We start from the raw sequence: 21,355 nt of genomic DNA, 5'->3' as shown, positions 1-21,355 counted from the left end.
TTCCTCTTTTTCTGAGGAAGACTGGCCCTGAGCTAACATCCATGCCCATCTTCCTCTACTTTATATGTGGGACGCCTACCACAGCATGGCTTGACAAGCAGTGCATAGGTCCACACCTGGGATCCGAACTGGCGAACCCCGGGCCGCCAAAGCAGAATGTGCAAACTTAGCCACTGCACCACGGGGCTGGCACCTAATTCTTATACTCTATTAAATAAAAATTCTGTAGGTTGTTCATTAACCCATCCCATAGTGTTATTAGGTCATATGAGGAAAAAAAGTTTCCTGGTCAAGTTTGGGAAATACTGCATTAAATGTAGGTTTACCATCATTGTTACAAAATTTCACATGAGAAACTTCAATATGCTAAGATGCCTCCTGAAGAGAAGGCGTAAGGTCTTTTCCAACCTTTTTTGACCCAGACTGTTCTATTCCAGCACATCTCTGAAGCCAAGAGTCTGCAGAACAGCTTCTGCCTTGATTTATACCTACACATCACAGGCACTCAATACACTCTCACGAAATTTCAGCATTATCCACTTTCAATTGAACTGAAATTGTCTGTGATATTCTTTGCCGCAGACTGGTTCATGAGGATAAATATGCAAATAGAATCAGAAACACAAACTTGTTTCTTCTAACCAGATCTCGGCCCACATCCTCAGAGGTAAAAAAGTGGTGAGATAATCCACTCTGGCGTGTTGACCTACAGCAACACTATTACTTAAAATAGGATTTTTAAGTGATAGAAAAAGAGAAAGGAAAACAGCAGCTTCCTACGCGGCACATGCCTTCCACTTAGCATATCTGAAAGACTGTTTTCCTCATTTCAAAATTGATAGCCAACTTATTTTTGTTGGTTTGCTATTCAAATTTCTGTCCTCTTTTTCCAGCGCTTATTTGCTCTAACACTGAATTTTAAGCATCTCTAAAAATGCATGATATGTTATTATTCTTTCCAGATATCCTCTGAGTGCCAAGCAAAGAACATTAAGGAAGGGAAGAGGAATGAGGCTGGATAGAGTGCAGTGAAACGAGGTGCTTCACGGAGAGGGGTACCCATACCCACCACCCAGAGACGGGACTGTGTCACCAGAATGAGAACTTACCCATACTTCTTGCTGCTCTTTTGGGTCGGTCAGCCCTACCCAACTTTCTCAACTCCGTTATCTAAGAGGACTAGTGGTTTCCCAGCAAAGAAAAGGGCCCTGGAGCTCTCTGGAAACAGCAAAAATGAGCTGAACCGTTCGAAAAGGAGCTGGATGTGGAATCAGTTCTTTCTGTTGGAAGAATACACAGGATCGGATTATCAGTATGTGGGCAAGGTAGGATTTCACTGGGCGCTTTGACATTCTGGTTTTAAAGGCCTGAAGAAGTTACTTCTAATAAATAGACGGGGAGGATGTGAGCTATACCCCCAATACAGTAAGAATTGTTGCTTATCTGGTAAGACTTTTTTTTTTTCCACTTGAGTAGTTTCAGGAAGAAGACTGTAGCAAGAAGCTGAGAGATGTTAACACTGCAACAAAGAGAAATGCTCCAGCTGAAAATGAAACGCCCACCACCATCCGCGTAGGATTATCATAAATCCTTTAATTTTTTACTTTAGCTTGAAAAATGTGGTCCACCTATTCTTTAAAGTAGGATGTATTAAAAATAGGAATAGAGCGATTAAACCGTAAGGAAAGGAAGGCTCCTTTTTCTTATTCTGAAAGCAAACATTCTAAGCTTTAGTCCTTTGGCCAGGTTCAAATTAACCCTTTCTTAACTCTGCTACCTACAGTGCCATCCCGTTTTCTGAGCAAATGGAGCCCTTTGTCCTCAAAACCCACCCCTGCCTTAGATTGGGTTATTGTTACTGCCGCTGCTACTGCTGTTTGCTCTTGTCTCAAATAATTGACAAGAACCAAGCATTTCAAAAGCTTGTGATTTCACTGTGACAAGGTTCACAAAAGAGAAAAATGGTAATGTAAAGGTGTTATTTCCACATATCATCTAACCACTTTATTGACTCCAGAAGCGGAATGAGGAGGCATCACTTATGATAGCCCTTACAGATTCCGGGAGCTGAGTCAGGGAAATCGCTTGGTTGTACTGTCTTGCGGGTTCCACTGAAATTTTATCATCGACTACATTTTTGTTGCAGAATATCTGCATACTGCAAAGATGTAAAAAAAAACAGGAATACAAGTTTGTACTTTGTAGGTTCTGTGTTTCATAACATGGTATTGATAAGAAAAATAATTGTCACACACCCCTTACATAAACTGGGAATGAACAGAAAAGAGATGATAAAATGTCTTCATTTATGATTACAGCTACAATTTTAAATCATTTACCTTAGGATATCATACAAACATTTTGCAGATTCCAACGGCTGCATGTTCACACTTCAGTTTGTTATAAAATATCCCTGAATAACCATGTGCAAATATTCTCTTTAAGTATTTACCACTATAAATGAAAGAAAGCTACCCATGGCTTGGGCTGAGGTCACCCGGCATTGTTCCAATGAAGTGAATTATTAATGTAGAATAAAGTAGGAGAGGAAGTATTCGGTGAAGGGGTGAATGAACATCAACACAGATCCCCAAGGGTCTAGCCTTGTATTTGCTGTGAAATTCACACGCTGTGTGACTCCTGAAGAAAGCTAGTCACTTACTTGTACTTCACTCCATTTCCTTTGTGAAATTTGAACAGCGCTACATTCATAGGGTAATGGTTGTAAAGAAAATAATAGGAGCAATAATCTTATGATCTTTAAAGCACTTTCCACAACACAAATAACATTATTGTCATAGAAGATTAAGTTTTTAAAAGTGCTTTGTCTAAATAATTGACCCCCTCCTTTTTCCTTTCTGCTTTTTCTTCTCAAATTTGTGATGTCATTTTACATCAAAAATACCATGTATTTTTAAGGAAAGGTGAGGCCATATCAGGATATTAGAAGCAGCAATGGATAAAACCACATAGGAATCAGTTTTACGATTATAATTGTGAGAGGTAATAGTGCCATGGGGAAAAGTTTCGAGCTGTGGATTCGTGCAGATCCAAGGCTGCATCACTGTGCTGCGAATTGCCAGTTGTGCGGCCCAGGGCAGATTATTAACCTTTGCAAGCTTTAGTTTCTTCATCTAGAAAATGCATGCAGCAAAGCCTACCTCATGGAGTTGCAGTGTAGTTTAAGTGAGACAAGAACTAGTAGCTGGCACATAGTAGGTTCATAAAAAAATTATTATTATAATTTCTTAATTATAAAAATCCATTGTATACATTCTATTAAATCTATCTGTAATGCATCAAAGTGCAATGTTGATTTTTATGCCATTGCAAAAGTAAAATGAGGTAATTAACGGATCTCTCAGTAGGTGGAAAATGCAGAGGATGTAGAGGATGGCAAAATCCCTTCGCAATCACAGCTTCAACTCGATTGGTTGGATTTGGATATTTTATTGGCAGCAAGATAAATTTCCCTCCCTCACCATCATCTGCCCCTCCTCCACCTCCTTGGCGTTATAACACATAAGAGAATATTCGCTGGGAAAAAAGTCAAGGGCAGTAATTGAAGTTGTCATAGTTGCCAGCATTGCTGCATCAGATGCAAGTAAAAGGCGTTCTTGCACTATTGACAGGGCGTTTTCCCAAATCTGTCTTTGGAGTTATGTTTTATCAACAGACAAAAGGATTAGACTATAATGTGGTTTTTTTTCACAATTAAAAATAGACAAAAAACAAATAAATTTTTAAAAAGAAAAAACAGTTTGTTCCTCAAATGGCAACAAGTTGGTCCACAGTTAATAGCTTTATAATAAAACAGATATCTGATGAGGTTATCTGGATCTACCAGGTCAAGAATCTTATGGAAAAAAAAAAGAGATAAGACTATAGCAGAAGTTCCAAAACTTTTTCAGTCCACAATGCCCTTAACATCTCAATAATTCTTTTCACAGTGTCCTTAGGCCAAAAGAAATAGTTAGGTCCAAACAAAGTAATAAGTTTTTATGTTTTAACAAACAAGTAACTGAAAAAACTACACATCAATTTACAGAAAAAATAATGTTTTTATTTCATTCTTAACCACAGTTACAGTACTTCCAATTAAATGTGGGCTCCTACTGGGCACTGCCAACTCCTCAGATTGAATACTGCCCCCTTGTTTCCTTTTCCACATTGATTTTTGCACTGTACTTGCTTTTCCAAAGTGCCATAGGAAACCTGGCTTCGTAAATAGGATATGACATCATCGAAAGGAATGTAGCACCACCTACTGTTGAAACTGTGGACTGCCCTGAGCTAGTAAATCACACAGTAGACGACAGAGCTCAAGTTTGCTGTATTTCCTTTGAAATTTTAAAATATTTCCTTGTGTTGGTGGGTTCCCTGTTGTACCCCAGGGTGCCTCAGTGTACCCTCTGGGAACAATAGGAGTGTAGTTAGATTGTCACATAAAGGTGTACAAAGACTAATAGAACCTTAAGTCATGCTATTAACCCTACTAAATAATAGTCACTTAGAGCCTAGCCTTAAAGCTTGAAACTGAAAAGATTGATCTGTACACATAATGGGTAGAAGCGTTAACTGAGGAAAAGTAATGTGGTTGAGCAAATTGCTCTTAAAAATAGAAGAAAGAATTTTTTCCATTATTAGCATGTTTATATTTCTATTTGTGTTCACTGGTTCCCATTATTTGGAATAAGTCAATAGGGTGGACAATGATAATTGTGGAGTGAGGAAAATGTGAGAATGGGCATGGGAGCAAAGGGCTATCAGGTGTAGAAGGAGAGAAAAAGAGTCATGGGCATCCGAGAAGTAACAGAAGATGGAATCTGGAGGCTGGAGTAACAAGGAAGTGAATAGACAAGATAATACTTTAAAACTGAAGGCACAAATTGGCAGCAAGACCTTTCTCCTCTTCTTGTCTTAATGCTCCTCAGCATCTCGCCGTGCCCAGTAAGGTTAATGCAGAAACCTGGACTCGGCAGGGTTAGGGAGAGAGGCATCTAATGCAAATAGAAGTGGGGAAGGCCAATTATTGCCGAAATATTGACAACACAAATTCTGATTTATCAGAAAGTCTCAATACTTCTACTTACCTAAAATGGTGGTGGCAGGTAGGAGTAACAGTAGGAAGAAGTGGTCCTGTATTGGGCAAGACTTTCTGAGCTTAAGATGTAGATATCGATACGGATAAGGAATTTGATTTTTTTACATGATCATCTGAGGGCAACTTGAGCTAACTTATCATAAGCAGCATCTATCTGTTGCACCTGAGAGCTTGTTAGAAATGCAGACTCTTGCACCTCACCTGAGATGTATTGAATTTGAATCTGTAGTTCAACAAAATCCCCAGGTGAACTGTATGCACGTTAAAATTTGAGAAGTGCTGCTTTTAACAATACCTTGGCCTGGGTCTCACCTCTCCAGAGATTCTGATTTAGTTGGTTTTTAATAAAGTATTTGTGATTCTAATATGTGGCGAAATTTGAGAACCACTGCCTTAGGAGAATTTTGTTGGCAATAATCATAACAAAAGGTGGCAAGCTCACTGATAAAATGGGCATCCACAAAGAATTACGGAAATAGAAAGGAGGGGGGCCAAGTGGGCTTGGGGATTCAGCAGAACTTCCTAAAGGAGGTGATGATGTCGGAAGCACGTCTTGAAGGAAGAGCAAGGGTGAGCTCTAACTGCAGAGGGAGAATGACCAGGACTTCCCCGTTAACTGGATGCGGAAGCCAAAGAAGAGAAAGCAGGAGGTTTAAAGAGTCAGAGATTTCGAGACGGAACAATCCACATAGTGAAAGTGTCCATCATGCCAGTACAGAAAGCAGAAAGAGGTGCATATTTTCTCCTCAAAGGCTAAAGGGGAAAGTATTTGATTTTATACAAAATCCACTTGTTATCTTTGACTTATGTAAACTTAACAGAAAAATAAGAGGCAAGCATTGTAATTCCTCCTTTTCAGAAAACCCCACGCCCCTCCTGCCAGCTTTACATCATGCAGCAATTCCTTGATGATGCTTGGTATATAGTGTAAGATGAAGTTCAACAAGAAAAGAACATAGGTAGATATAGAGATTAGATTTTGACAAGGTGGGCATTCATTAATACAAAAATGAATATATTTTAAATCTCAGAACCATGCAAAAGTTTAGGCAAAAGAGTTGCATATTACCATTAAACAGCGCACAGCAATGCTTAATTTCCTTGTCTCCTCCATTTTATCCTTCACTGTTCTTTATCTTCTCCTTCCACAGAATGTATACATAAAAATAATCTCCAACAGAACCATTTGAGATGCTTCTATTTTTAGTACCATACCAGCATACTATTTTAATGGAATTTGATAAACTGTATATTTTCTGATGTTAGCTTTTTGGAAGTTCGTGATCGTTTTTCTTTGAGGGAGCTTTCCCAAAAATTTATATGCTGTGCTTTTTTCAATATCATGAAAATTGTGGTTCTATTTGAAGCTCTAACGTACAGATCTTCCTAATATGCCTTTCTCTTGAGTCTTTAAAATTAATGTCTACCCAATTCAACGAAGCCACTGTTCTCAAGATAATTAGGCAGTAATGTTTTAACAGCCCATAAAAATAAAAGTTGTCAGCCATATACACCTTTAAAATTAGGGATGAACAATTATTTGTTCCTATAATTACGTGATCATCCAAAATCAGTAAACATGAAGCAATTTTATTCATTCTGAAAGGCCATTTAAAAGATGCTGTTGATAAAATATTGCTTTCTTATATTCCTTTAATTTTTTTTTTCCTGAAAAGAGCATAAGCTTAAGTATTGAAATCTCCTGGCACTAATTTGATGGGTGATTCAGAGACATCATTTAACCACTTTCGCTTCAAACAGCCGTATCAGATTAAAGCATCGTCATGGCTAACATTTACTGAGCGTTTCTTTATTCCAGACACTCAAAGTGCTTCAGGTGTGTTATCTCACTGGCTCAGCACAGCAGCCTTGAGGCCCAGAGATTATTTATATCCCTGTTTTACAGATGAGTAAACTAAGGCTTGGAGCAGTCTAGTATTTTAGCCCAAGGTCTCACACTCTTGGAACTTGGCAGTTGACCTCTGTCTGACCTCATCACTGCTCAGTTACATTCCCTCCCCCGTATGCCCACTGCCTCGCAGAGCCATTGCTAGGCATAAATGAAAAAATAATTGCAAAACATGCTTTGGCACTCAATGATTGCATTCAACTCCAAACCACAAATACCTACTGAGAACCTGCTTTATCAAACTTAAGGATAGAGAGAAAAAGAATTTCTTTTAAAAGAAGACTACTTTTAGCGAGCTACACAAATATGTTTGCACTATTGTTATTTTGCAAGTTCCTTTTACTTTTTCTTGATTTTAATTTCCAGAATACATCAGTGATATTCAAAATAGTTACATGTGAGCATTTTAAAATTACATATGCAATTAGTGGCCTTTTTGGTCATGATGAAAAAGTGTCTTTCCTTTTTATTTCCCTCGATAACCTTCTCTAAACTTCTGCTCTGGTTCAATGACCCGCAATAATCTTTTCTCCCTGAGTTAGGACAAGTGCCTTGGGCACATCTTTCTTCTTCATCATTTAAATTTAATGCTCAGCCATTTAACATTTTTATATTTCAGCTGGTTGGTGTATTGAAGAGCACATGCATTCACTCGCTCATTGAATGGACTTTTAAAAATGTTTCAATAAGCAACTTCCCAATGGCCAATATCAGCAGTAATCTTCATTTTTTTTCCCACTGTCAGCCAACTGATTTCACTTTCTTAATGACAAAAGCTTCAATTTTCTATTTGATACTAAGCAAATGTCCTGTGTAACAGCAATTCTGAGTCTTACACTTCCCTCTATGCACAGTTACTCATGTGGAGAGCAGAATAGTTAGAATGTCTGACGTTGGTCATAAACCCAAAGGCAATGTTCAACTGCCTGGATCACACAAGCAGAGTAAAATATAGAAAGCCATACAAGGACTCAAATCCTGAATCTTCCAACTTCCACATCATTATGCCTATGGAATCCTACATCCTCTTGCTTGTAATTCAATTTGTTGAACAAAATGCAGGGATCAAGGTGAATAAAAGAGAGTTAAGGGTTCAGATCCTTTCTGTTCCCACTGAGCTACTTTACCTCCTTGCTCCACAAGTCAAACAGAGCTTCTAGAGTTGGAAGGCTATAGAGACTCTATATGCTCATAACAAATCCCCCAAATCTATCCTATAGACATTGTTGAGTGTTTCTTTACTGATTACTTTAGCTTGTTTGTACTATTATTAAACCATATTATTATTACTATTTAACCATATTATTAAACCATATAAATACTTGATTTGTACCAAAGGTCTTCATTTTTTGTCATATTTTGGGTCCACCATAGCAGATGGGAATATAAATATGCAAAATGCCAACATGCTGGTTTTCATTTCTTTTCAAATCAAAATTCCTAATTATCCTTTTATTTCAAAAAATCAGATAAATATCTCTGACATATTGGTAAAGATTCTTAGACCACTGATTTTTTCATTTCCACGGATATGAATGACAGAGTTAGTAAATTATTTTAAATATGAGAAGCCAAAAATATACTGTAACCAGAATTGTATGTTTAACTTTTAGAGAGCCCTACCTCTCTGGTCAAAATTAAAAGATGTCTTCCTTATGCTCTATCCTCTTTTACCAAAAATAAACAGATTTTTGGTAGGAGTCCTGCCTTTAATAACCATCACCAAATTTAAGGATTATATTTAGATGCTCATGTGTCACTGGAACCTCAAGGAGGCATCTCTTTTTGTGTAGATGTAAACTGCTGGTAGCAAATGCCACCTTCCTACAAGCTTTCATTTTGTCACTTATTAAGATGACATAATGTAACATAATCTTCATGAGCATGCTAAATATATCAGCATTCTTTGCAAACCTATCTTTCCATCTGGAATTGAAGAAGAGGTTGAAAGAACATACAGAATTTCCCATAAAAGAATAAGAAAGAGATTTTTCCTTATAGCCTTTATTGACAGATAAGTAAAGTAACATCTATTCTCAAAGGTCAGTATAAGGAATCAAATTTGAAATTATGCAACCTGGAATAAAAAGAGAAGCAGCATGCCAAAATACTTCACAGGGTAAATATTTATAGTTTCTTCTAGTTTTCTATTCACAGAGAATAGGTATGCACAAGAAAAGAGAGGCATTTTAAAAGATTAAAATGTATACATGTGTAAAATAGAGGAATAAATATTTTAGGTGAATTGGTGTGTTTCAGAAGTGCTAAGGGCAGTAATGGAGAAACAACAAAAAGCTTGAAATATCACTCTGGATGTGGGATTTAATGCTGACTAGAGGGAACGGAGATTGGAGTTAAGAAAGCAATTGAAGAAGTTATCTTGGCTATGGCATTTTGAATAGATATGGAGCAAAAGTGTTTTTTATTCATTCAATAATTATTCACTAGAGAATGTAAAGTTAACAGCATAGGCAGCCTACCTATATTTGAGCCCCAGCTGCACTGTGACTACCTGGGTAATATTGGGCACGTTATTTAAACTCTCTCTGTCTCCCATTTCTTCAACTGTTAAACGAGGGGAGTAATCAAGTTACTGAGGTGAAGCCTAAATAAACTAATACACAGAAAGAGCTCAGAACAAGGCCTGGGGTATCATGCTCACTAGTAAGGGACTGTTGGGGTGGGGGGAAAATCCCCTTCTTTCCTTCTTGTGTTCTTATGGATGGACTAATAATAAAATCGACACAAGACCAGATTAACAGGAGAAAACCCCAGTTTAACACATATGTATTGGAGATCATAAAGAAATGATTCTCAGAGAGTGAACAAAGCAGGCAGTATATGTTATCTTTTACACAAAGAAACAATAAATTTCAAAGAATTGACAAGACAAGGAAACTTAGGTTTGAAGTATGTAATTAGTGAGGGATTTAAGCAGAGTTTAGGCTTGAGGTAGTAAATTAGCAAGGTTGGTTTGTGCAGGCTTCTCAGCCCTGAGTCCTCCAGCTCTGGGGATCAGGATGCAGGGAGACCACCTTCTCATGGGAGATTATTTCTTGCTTTCAGGGGAACAGAGACAGGAGGGTCAGAATGCCCTTTTTGCTTCTCAAGTCACTTTAATTAAAATAATCAATATGCTATTGTGGGATATTTTAGCATGGCCTGCCCTGGATCCCAAAAGTACTAAGTGAAGACCAGTATAAGGAGAGAAGGAGCCTGCTATCAAGGCCTTCAAAACAGGAAAGGTGAAGAGAAGGAAGAAGCAGGGGATGATTCCGCTCATGTTCCATCTCCTGTGAAGTCAAGTATCATGGGCCAGAGACGGCGTCAAAGCAGCTAAGGCAGCTTCAAATACAACTCATCAGCACCAAGTCAGAGGGCCAAGTATATACAAAAATAGGAAGTTTTCTAGTGGTTAAGTTCGCACACTCTGCTTCAGCAGCCCGGGGTTCGCAGGTTTGAATCCTGGGCACAAACCCACACACGGCTCATCAAGCCACACTGTAACAGCATCCCACATACAAAATAGAGGAAGATTGGCACAGGTGTTAGCTCAGGGCAAATCTTCCTCACCAAAAAAGCAAAACAAAACAAAAAAATAGGAAGTTTTCTTTATTACCCCAACCAAACGAAAAATAAAATGCACACTACACTTCTCGTTATTTGATGATCCTGTAAACTTTTATAGATCCTCCTATTAAGGCTATCTATCATTGCATTTTAAAACATCATCACTTTACACCACAGTTTGGAGTTTATATTATTTAAATTGTTGTGAAATGTTAAAACTCTGGTTAGGTCTTGTTATTTTTTCAATAAAAACTTTAATGCATCCAACAATTCAAAAAATGACTATTGCACTTAGGGTATACTAATGTTTTAAGTTGGAATTATCATAGTTAGGTTGTTAAGTTGGAATTAATATCATGATCTCCTTATATTTTTGAACCAAAGCTTTACTGTGGGGAAATTACTCTTGATTTAATTATTTAATTACCCTGAATGCTTCTCCTGTTTAAGAGAAAAATAATTAATTCCTTGTGTAAGGCTGAACTTTGACCTTCAATATATTAAGCAGTGTTTTATATTGCATCTCAGGGCTGCTCTTTCAATTAATACTTTAGATATTGAATTTAAACCTTCAAATACTTATCTCTTTGTAAACTCTGCAAGACCCTAAACTACTTGCCTTGATCATCTTTGTATCCTTAAAAATGCCCACCACCGATTTTGCACAATGACCACAAAAGATAAAAAGCTGCCATGTTATCTAAAAATAGCCTCCCAATTTATTGATGTGGATGGTCTGATATGTTTATCATTAATAGTGTTTTGTGCCATTGGATTGACAACTTGAAATCCAGTCTTTAAAGTCCAAGGATATATTAGATAGTAAACATATAAACCAAATTTATTATGAAAGTCTTCCCATGGAAACTACCTCTGGAAATTTCACATCAAAATGACACAAATATTTTATGATACAATAGGAGAAAATTCAGCCTTCCTTAGTGCAAACCAGAGAAACTAAACTGTATGTGCGTCAACTAACAAGAAAGATAAAAAGAAAATATATAGCAAATAACATCATATCATAAAAGTTCGTTCCTTTAAAAGTCCTTTAACACATTTAAAAATGAAAACCAGACATTGTTTAGGGTCTCAGTAGAAGAAAGTTTGAAACAAAATGACAAAAAGACAGAGTTGACCAATAGAAAGCAAATGTTTTTTTTCTTAAAATTCTTAAGATACATTGTGCAGACAATTCAAGTGCTCAGCAAAAGAGAAATCATTTAACACCTGAGAATGTTGATTGCAATGTTTCACAAAGGAAATTAACTATAGAGAAAAATGTGATAATACAGGGAGAGAAAAATTCTGTATAATGGCTAATTCTTTTTTTTACCAACTGTATACTCTTCTAATCAACATATTTTGAGCTCTTGCAAGAAAAATAATCCTTTCTGGAAAAATCTCATCTTAACTCTTTCTACTATTTTTATTATGAGTACAGCTCAGAAGAGAAACATGAAAGAGGAGAAGCAAAGAAAATTCTGCTTTAAAATACAGTTATGCAAAACTTTAGCATTTTTTTTCCCACAAATTGTGAAGCCTGGCAACCTGGCTCATTTCCTTATTAATCTATAGCCTAAGGCTTCTTTTTGTTTTTTCCATTGAGGGTAAATACCCTCCAGAAAGCAAACTTCCCCTCTAGAAATCAAGTAAAGCAGAATAGACTATAAGAAATTACTTTCTTATCCTATTTGTATCTTGAATGTTCTATCTATCCTCCCATCTGTGTGTATTACATAAAAGGAATAAAAGGGAAGAGCTATTTACCTTTGTTTAAACCTATGACCTTGGTGATTACCAATCCACTTGCCTCTTAATGGGAAAAACGTTTTCAAAATCAAGTCAAAAAATTAAGTGACTTGGGCAAACCTGAGTGGCAGGACTTTATTCAATTTTATCTCCTTTTCAACAGTCTACACATCACTCTCTAGAGTTTTAAAATCGTAACATGGTAGTCAGAATCTTTACTGCAATGCAAACCGTCAAGTAGCTTCTAAAGAAGGGGAGCATGTGGGATGGGGAGAGACAAAAGAGAAAACATAAGAGAAATCATCCCCTGGCAGGTGAAGAGGCATTCAAGACTGGTTTTTAGCAGAGTTTGAGCCATGATAATATTTTCTCACATTTGATCAGGGTTTACAGTTTATGAAGTGCTGTCAGGCGTACAAGCGCTCTTTGAGTGATCCGCATAAGCGCTCTTCCAGTGGAGCAGGATTAAATCCTTTGGAGTGAGAGGGGTTAAGAGACCCCGTTGCCATTGCCAGCAAAGTGCTGAAGCCGGGGCTGGAATGATTAAGTCTAATACTCTTCCCTTATACCACATTATTAAGATACTAAAGTAGCAGAGAGTATTTCAGCTTTTTTGGGCAAATGAAACAATAGCATCAATGCTGACAAGCTAGAGCTCTGTGAGAAGAGCACTCAGGTTCATGGTACTAACATCACCATGAGGAGACTTTCCCCAGGGTGGCCAGTCAGATAGCACATATTTCTGTTCATTGATTGTTCCACAGGTAGTTCAACAGGGAGCTGTTCAAGTCATTTAAGAATTTATAAACTGGTTTCCAAGCAAGAAAAACTAATAAATAAGCTCATAATCTCCCAGAATCGCTCACCTTGATCGTATGAGTAGGTTACAGAATTCAATTTAATCATCACTCATTAAGCACAGGCAGGATGCTTGAGAGTTATGAATCTGAGCAAGAAATAGTCTCTCCCCCAAGCAAACTAATTGTTTTATAAACTTATGGCTTTAACGTTTTAGATCCTAAGTAAGAGTCAACATAAGAATATTACCTTCGAAGAAAAACACATTTTGGGAAAAGTCCATTAGCTAGTGAGGAATATAATTTTTTAAATTTCTGCCATTTGAGTCATCATGCCTTAAATGTCTGCATTTATCTATTAATATTTTCTTTCAAAGTGAATGTGTCAGAGAGAAAGGGAGAGAAAGAGCGAGGGGCATGGGACGCACGTGTGTGCGTATGCCCTTAGAGTTGGCTATTGCTGGAAAGATGATGCTGTGAGGCAAAAACGTAGGATTGTAGCTGGTGAGTTACAACACCTTACTAAATCAATTTTTGACTGGGTATCTGGCTCTCAGCTTGATTTACCACTGGCTTTTTGAAAATGAAAATGTTAAACTAAGCAGGAGCTGAGACTAATGTCACAGTCTGCCAAAGACCTTGGACGTCTAGAGCCAAGCAAAAGGCAGTAAACAATGCCTTTTTGGGGAAGTAACTTCATGCAGTGAATAAACCAAAAGACATTTGTTTAATTGATAAATCCCAAATGAACAATAACATCTATTATAGTTTGCATCATTTGTGCCAATAGAATTTACGAGTAACTTAGCCTGTGGTCTAATGTAATAAATACAACGAATCCAGAAACATTTATAATCATCGTGGGGAGTGTTGTTCGGCAGTATCCTCTAGTGTGAACGAGCACAGACTTTGGAGTCAGGCAGATCTTGGTATCCTTCCTGTCTCTGCCCTTAACTTTGGGTAAGTTACTTAACCTCTCTGACTTCAGTTTCTCAAAAAAAATGGAGAAAATAAAGGTTAGCTCCTAGAGTCTTTGTGAGAATTAATTGATGTAACACGCGAAGCATTCTTGTAGTACCTGACACTTAGTAAGCGCTCACCAAGGGTTAGTTTTCTTCCCTCTTGCTGGGATTCTTGAAGGACCACAGACAGTTTCAGCTCACCTTGAGTTCCAAAGATAAGGAACTACTGTCTTAGTTTCCTACTCCCGCTGTAACAAATTACCACAAACATGGCAGCTTAAAACAGTACAGATTTATTATCTTACAGTTCTTGAAGTCAGAAGTCTGAAATAGGTTTCACTGGGCTAAAATGAAGGTGTCTGCAAAGTGTCCTTCTGAAGGCTGTAGGAGAGGATCCGTTTCCTTGCCTTTTTGTGCTTCTAGAGGCTGCCTGCATTCCTTGGTTCATGGTCTCTTCCTCCATCTTCAAAGTCAGCAGCATAGCATCTTCAACTCTCTCTCTCTCTCTGTCTCTCTGTCTCTCTCTCACACACACACATACATACACACACACACATTCTCTCTCTCTCTGACCTTGGCTCCATCATCACATTTTCTTCTCTGCTTCCCACTCTCCCCTACCTCTTTCCCTAAGGACCCTGGTGATTACCTTGGGCTCACCTAGATAATCCAGGATAATCTTCCTATCTCAAAATCTTTCTCTTAATCACATCTGTACAGTCCTTTTTTTCAAGTAAGGTAACATAAGCACTGGTTCCTGGAATTAGGACGTGGACATCTTTGGGAGAGCTATTATTCTGCCTACCACAACTATTATAGCACCAAAGTTTTGTTCATTTAATAGCTATTCTGGTACTTTTGACATTAAATTCAAGGTATTGAGTGTAAAAAAGTAAATGTCAAGAGAATTAATAAATTTCTCCTGAGTTTAGGTTTAAAATTCTTTCGCTTTTAGCACTTTGTCAAAAATTCTCCTCCACATAACACAAGGTCTGTTTCAGTGGTTATTAAATCTAACAAAAGATAAAAGACTGAACTGAGTGGGGTCATGTGGAATCTCTGCAAATGCAGAACACTTTATGGTATCATTTGAATGTTTTTTAAAAGTTACAAGGCACACAATGAGGAAAAAGATGGAAGGATAGAAAAATAGATTAGATAGATAGATGGATGATAGATGGATAAATAGTAGGTAGGTAGATAGATAGATAGATGATAGGTAGATAGATGATAGATAGATAGATAGACAGTAGATAGATAATGCAATGTCTGGAGATATTTTTGGTTGTCACAACTTGAAAAGTGCTACAGGCATCTAGTGGGTAGGGGCCAGGGATGCTGCTAAACATCCTATAATGTACAGGACAGGTCCCATTATCCTGTGGTAACAAAGAGTTACCCAGACATAATGTCAATAGTGCAGAGGTCCAAAAATTCCTGAATTAGATAGATCTTTGTAATTCAGCACTTAAAACATTGTTTCATACAGAGTGAGCCTTTAATGAACATTCATAGAACTGAATGTAAAAATCCAGAGAAAATATTTGTGTTGTGGTTTATGGAATAGGGTGTCAGACTGCCTGAACTCAAATCCTGTTCCTGTTGGTTGTATGATGCTGAGAAGTTACTTAACTCTTACCTTGCCTTGGTTTCCTCATCAATTAAGAGGGGATAGGAAGAGGATCAGGATGGCTAACAAATTGTATAGTCTATGTAATGAATTCAGCAGATTTCCTAGCCCATAATACAGGCTTAATAAATATCTGCTATTACGATTTTCCCAAATCCTAGCCAGACTAATTGCCAAATGATGAATCATAAAAGAAAATATTTTAAAGATAAAATATTTCTATTATAAAAATTAATCAAATTATTTATATTGTACAGAAGAATATAATTTTTAGGTCATTATAAGAGGCAACATGCTGTAACAGAAAAAGAACATGGGACATGGAGGCAGCCTGGTCCTAGGTTTTGTCAGAAAAAAAGAGATTTTTCTAGGTTCTTTTAGAGCCCATTTAACATATCAAGAGATGGGCCTGGCCAACTAGAATAAAACTCACAAATCCCATTTGCAAATGTAGTCATTGAAAATTATTGGTGCCAGACTCTGGGCTGCAGGTCATGATTCTACCCCAGTTATCTTCTTAGATTTTATAGTGGGAATTGGCTCTTCCTCCAACCAAAACTCATGTCGTGGGCTATTACTGAACCCAAGGGAGGGATTTCACATTTCCAGCTATTAAACACATAAATGCACAGCCCTGCACGTATCTGATCATTTCTACTGCCCTGAGACAGTGTATCTGAAGTCCCAGTGGGAAACAGTGGCAGGTTTGTGGGTAAAGTCTGTGGTGAAAGCTGAGTGGTTTTTGCCCACTTCCCTTTGGGGCAATCATGTAGTGAGAGAGAAGCCCTTTTAAGCTCCCAGGAGCCTTCTCAGGCCTCTCCAGGGCAAGAAAAGGATAGATGATCCCATACACGATACCTACCAAGAAGAAAGCAAGTCTGACTAGGACCACATGTACCAAAGGCAATAGAGGAGCCACAGCCAGACATCAGGGCGTATGTGATGACAATGGGGGAGGCAGGATGGAAATAGTCACCTTGGACCTTGGAAAGCTGAGATCACGATTCTATCTGCCAAAACCACAGAAGCCACTGAGGAAAGTAATGGATGAGAGAGAATGTCAAGAGACCAGCGGGCCAGAGGGCAGTACTAGGACTGCCCTTGGCTCCAAAAGCCCCCGAATTTCCCTCTGATTTGGGCCATATGGGTCTTTCTTTTTCACGCACCCAGATCTCATCTTAGACTGGATAAGAGGGAAGGGGAGAAAGCAGACACCAGAAAGACTGGGATTGACTTGAAAGAGTTATCTAAAGAGACTGTATTATTGCATCAGGCAGACATTATTGGATTGCACTAAATTATTGACACAATAGTCAACCTAATATCGAGCTGTTAATACTCAATGAGATTAGAGCTTGAGGAATAAGCTATAAAAACAAAAATTAAGGAAGCTGCATCTTCCCTTGCACATCTGAGTGCGGTGTGAAAAAAAATGTGACCCTGCAACGTAAGGGAAGGAGTGTTTCTATTTTAGCTGACTTTCTTGCTTTTATTACCCCAGGTGCACACTCAAGGCCTCCTCTGATTTTCCATCACACTGAGCCTTGAAACCATGCCACTTGCTCATACTGGTTGCTAAGTTATTTTTCTCCCATCAGTGATCTAAACTTCTCCAAGAAGTCTTCCTAAACTATCCAAGAGCTAACACATTCCCTGACTCCACTTTGTCCAATTAACCACTTCCTTCTATGCTGTTCTCCACTTTCTCATTTACCTTGTTATTTCTAATACTTAATAAGAGTACTCAAGTGTCTGATTTCTCCTTTAATTTGTATCTTTTACATGTGAGTCCGTATTTCCAAGCTTAAATTGCAAGTTTGTACAAGGCAGGTCTTAGAAGTTTTTTAGACATTGCATTATGCAGCTCTTCAGGCCAGTAAGTGTTTTAAAATGGTCTTCGTTGACAGTTAAATTATTTTTATTACGGAACAATGTGTCCATAAAATGGGGTGTTTTTCATTCATTATCCATTAGTTTCTGCAATAGGATGATACGTGACATATGGTTAGGTTACATCTTTAAGCTTCTTCATCCTTAACAGGTGACTTCTGCCCCAGTACCCAGTACGTGTAATGGTCAACGTACTCAACATACTTATAACTTGTCAGTTCTTTTCAACAAATCCAATCCAAGTTGGCTTTATTATTGTATTGATGTTTAATTGGTTATTTAAAAAGGTTTTTTTAGACCTGAGGCAATAACTTGAATTCTTCCTTCAGATTAGACTATGTAATTGCTCATTTATCCAGCAACTTTGTGAACGTATTTTCTTGATACAGAGAGTTACCCTAAAGCAAGAAAGAGGATGGGGGACACTAAGATTTATTGATTGCCTTCTATGTACCAGGAATTTTCACTTATTATTGATGTCATATCCAATTTTATCTTTACGTTCGTTCATTCATTCTTTGTAATCATTAATTACTGAAGATCTATAATGTGCCAGTATATTGGGTGCTGAGAATACAGAAGTGAACCAGACAGGTTTGGTGCCTTCCTTCATGAAACTTGCAATCTAGCTGTTTGCTGACTGAAACAGGAAAACAGGTGTAAAACAAGTCATCGAAACAAGAGAATGTGCTGATGACTAAGTGAGGGATAAATTGTGTACATCAGGGGAGTATAACTTATACTAGCAGCTTAGGGAAGGCTTCCCTGAGGAGATAAAGATTATGAATACCTGGGCCGGCCCGGTGGCCCAGCAGTTAAGTTCGCACATGCTGCTTCGGCAGCCCGGGGTTCCCCAGTTCAGATCCCAGGTGCAGACATGGCACCACTTGGCAAGCTATCCTGTGATAGGCATCCCACATATAAAGTAGAGGAAGATGGGCACAGATGTTAGCTCAGCGTCAGTCTTCCTCAGCAAAAAGAGGAGGATTGGTGGCAGATGTTAGCTCAGGGCTAATCTTCCTTAAAAAAAAGAAAGATGATGAAGACCTGGTATATGAGTTGGATTAACCAGGTGATGTTCAGAAGGACTTTATGCCATGGAGACCACATGCAGGAGGCCCAGATATGAATGAGACTAATGTATCTTCAAGAAACCTCAATAAGTATGCTAAAACAAGGAGAGAATGGTGGTTGATGAGGCTAAAGAGAGCAGCAGGGAACCAGCACCATAGTGTAGTGGTTAAGTTGGCATGCTCTGCTTCAGTGGCCCGGGGTTTGCAGGCTTGGATCTCAGGCGCAGACTTATGCACCATTCATCAAGCTATGCTGTGGCAGCATCCCACATCCAAAAAAAAAAAAATAGAGGAAGATGGGCACAGATGTTAGCTCAATGACAATCTTCTTCAAGCAAGAAGAGGAAGGATTGGCAACAGATGTTAGCTCAGGGCCAATCTTCCTCACAGAAAAAAAAAGAGAGAGGGAGAGAGTGGCAGAAACTGTGGGGGACTTTGGATGCCACGTTAAGGAGTGAGCAGGAGGGCTTTATCCCAAGAGTAAAGAGAAAACACTGAAGGATTTAATTAGAACAGAGGTGACATCTTCAGAGTTGGTGGTGTTGTTTACAAACAAGTTGGTCTAGTTACAAAAAGGAAAATAGATTGAAGGAAGCAAGACTGAGTGTGTGTTAGGAGGGCCTCACTGCAATAGACTAATGAGAAATGGTGGTGGCTGGACCAGAGTGGCACCAGTGGAAATGGAGACAAGTAGGTGAGTTAAGATACGGGTAAGAGATAGAATTGGCAGGAGTTGGTGGCTTAATGATGTGAGGATGGAGGCAGAGGGGAGGGTGTAGGATGACTCTGGTCACCTTTACAGAGATGGAACATACAAGAGAAGGAGCAGATTTTGGAGAGAAGGTAGTGAGCTCAACTGGGAAGTACCAAGGGTAATTTGTCTAAGAGACTTGCCTGAGAATCAATTGTATCCTTGGCTCTGGATCTCAAAAAATGGTCTGTCCTGGGGTTATATAGAGATTTGGACACTAATGGCACATTAATATTAGTTGAATCCATGAAAATAGATAGATAATCTCATCTGGGGAGAGTGTGTGAAATGAGGAAAAACAAGGACCTGAAACATAGGCCGAAAGGATACCAACATTTAAGGGACAAGTAGAGGAGGAGTACCTGGCAAGACAGATTAATTATTCTGAGTTCTGTCTTATAGATGACAAAATAAAAGCTAAGACAATTTCATTAATTTAATTGATTAATAGGAAAGTCAGAATTCAGACCCAAATCTTTCCACATTCTGAATACTTCCTGTTTATGATGCACGAACAGTTTATTGAAGCATATCTCTAAGCCAGGCCTTCTGTTAAGCATTTTACATACATTATTTTATTAATTTTCAGAGCAACCTACCTGTAAATTAAGTATCATTGTTATTGTTATCATGTAGATGAGGAAACTAAGTCTTGGAGAAATTAACTAAGTTCCCCAAGGTTATACGACTACTACAGAGCATGAATTTATACCCATTTCTTTCCCTGCCCAAGACCATGCTTGTAACCATTATGATTGTACTAGGTAAGACAGTGGTTCTCAAACTCGAGCATGCATCAGAATTACCTGGAGGGCTTCTTCAAACACAGATGGCTGGGCATCACTCACCCCTTGAGTTTCTGATTCTGGAGGTAGATGGGGCCTGAGAATTTGTGTGTCTCACTAGTTCCAGCAGCCTGCGACAAATAATATGCTGCCATCAGCACTTTAATTTGTAAAATAATCATCAGCTATAAATTAGTTAACTCATACTAAATCATTAACATGCAAATACAGCATATTAAAATATGTAATATAAAATTTTATTAAAAGATATTTTTATTCACCCAAACCTATGATCTCTAAAATAGAATCTATTCTTAATCCCTCCCATGTACAAGCAAGGTTGAATGTCTTCCTGACATAAACTCTACCAGCAAGCTCTTCACACCCTTCACAACGCTAAGTATACTTATCAGCATCATGTGGACGTGCATTGTGTAGAGAGACGTATGTAGACATACATACATCTATACATATACATATATATATTGAATTCAGTTAAGCCTTAATTTGTCCTAACTTGATCGTAGATTTACTTTCCTAATTTAAAATAATATTCAGGGCCGGCCGGGTGGTGCAGCAGTTAAGTTCGCACGTTCCGCTTCTCGGCGGCAGGGGGTTCGCCAGTTCAGATCCCGGGTGCGGACATGGCACCGCTTGGCAAAAGCCATGCTGTCGTAGGCGTCCCACGTATAAAGCAGAGGAAGATGGGCACGGATGTTAGCTCAGGGCCAGTCTTCCTCAGCAAAAAGAGGAGGATTGGCAGTAGTTAGCTTAGGGCTGATCTTCCTCAAAAAAAAAAAAATAATATTCAATCTATTTGGCACAAAGGTGTTCTTTCTGCTGTAACCCCAGTTTCTCTACTTGGAGAGACAACCTCTTTTCACCACAGCTGTTCTCTAATTGTCCTATGACATCTCAGATTGGAAATCATTACATTTCTTAAAGGGCCAGATTACATTTGCACTATATTCTGCAAGCATGCTAGTCATAATCCAATTTTTTATTTCAGCAAAAAATCACGTAATTCCTTCCTTAAGCCCCTTCAGGCTGTTGTAGGTACTTCCCCATGTACCACATAGGTAAGCTTTTGTTTAGATTCTGTTTTCTGTCTCAGCCACGCATGCACTTAGAA

The 21,355-nt window shown here is 38.3% G+C and overlaps 1 protein-coding gene across 2 annotated transcripts in view; it reads left to right on the top strand.

Moving 5' to 3' along the window:
• Positions 1 to 21,355, top strand: part of CDH6 (cadherin 6) — a 124,765-nt gene that overhangs the window by 67,615 nt on the left and 35,795 nt on the right. For both annotated transcript variants that reach the window (XM_014866309.3, XM_044779462.2), the window contains exon 2: positions 963 to 1,325. In XM_014866309.3, coding sequence (XP_014721795.1) covers positions 1,098 to 1,325 — 228 coding nt within the window. In that variant the 5' untranslated portion in view covers positions 963 to 1,097. The remainder of the gene's footprint in view (positions 1 to 962; positions 1,326 to 21,355) is intronic.

The sequence above is a fragment of the Equus asinus genome, chromosome 10 (assembly GCF_041296235.1).
Source record: "Equus asinus isolate D_3611 breed Donkey chromosome 10, EquAss-T2T_v2, whole genome shotgun sequence".
In the NCBI taxonomy this organism is placed as follows: domain Eukaryota; kingdom Metazoa; phylum Chordata; class Mammalia; order Perissodactyla; family Equidae; genus Equus; species Equus asinus.
This window is presented reverse-complemented; position numbering and strand designations above follow the sequence as displayed.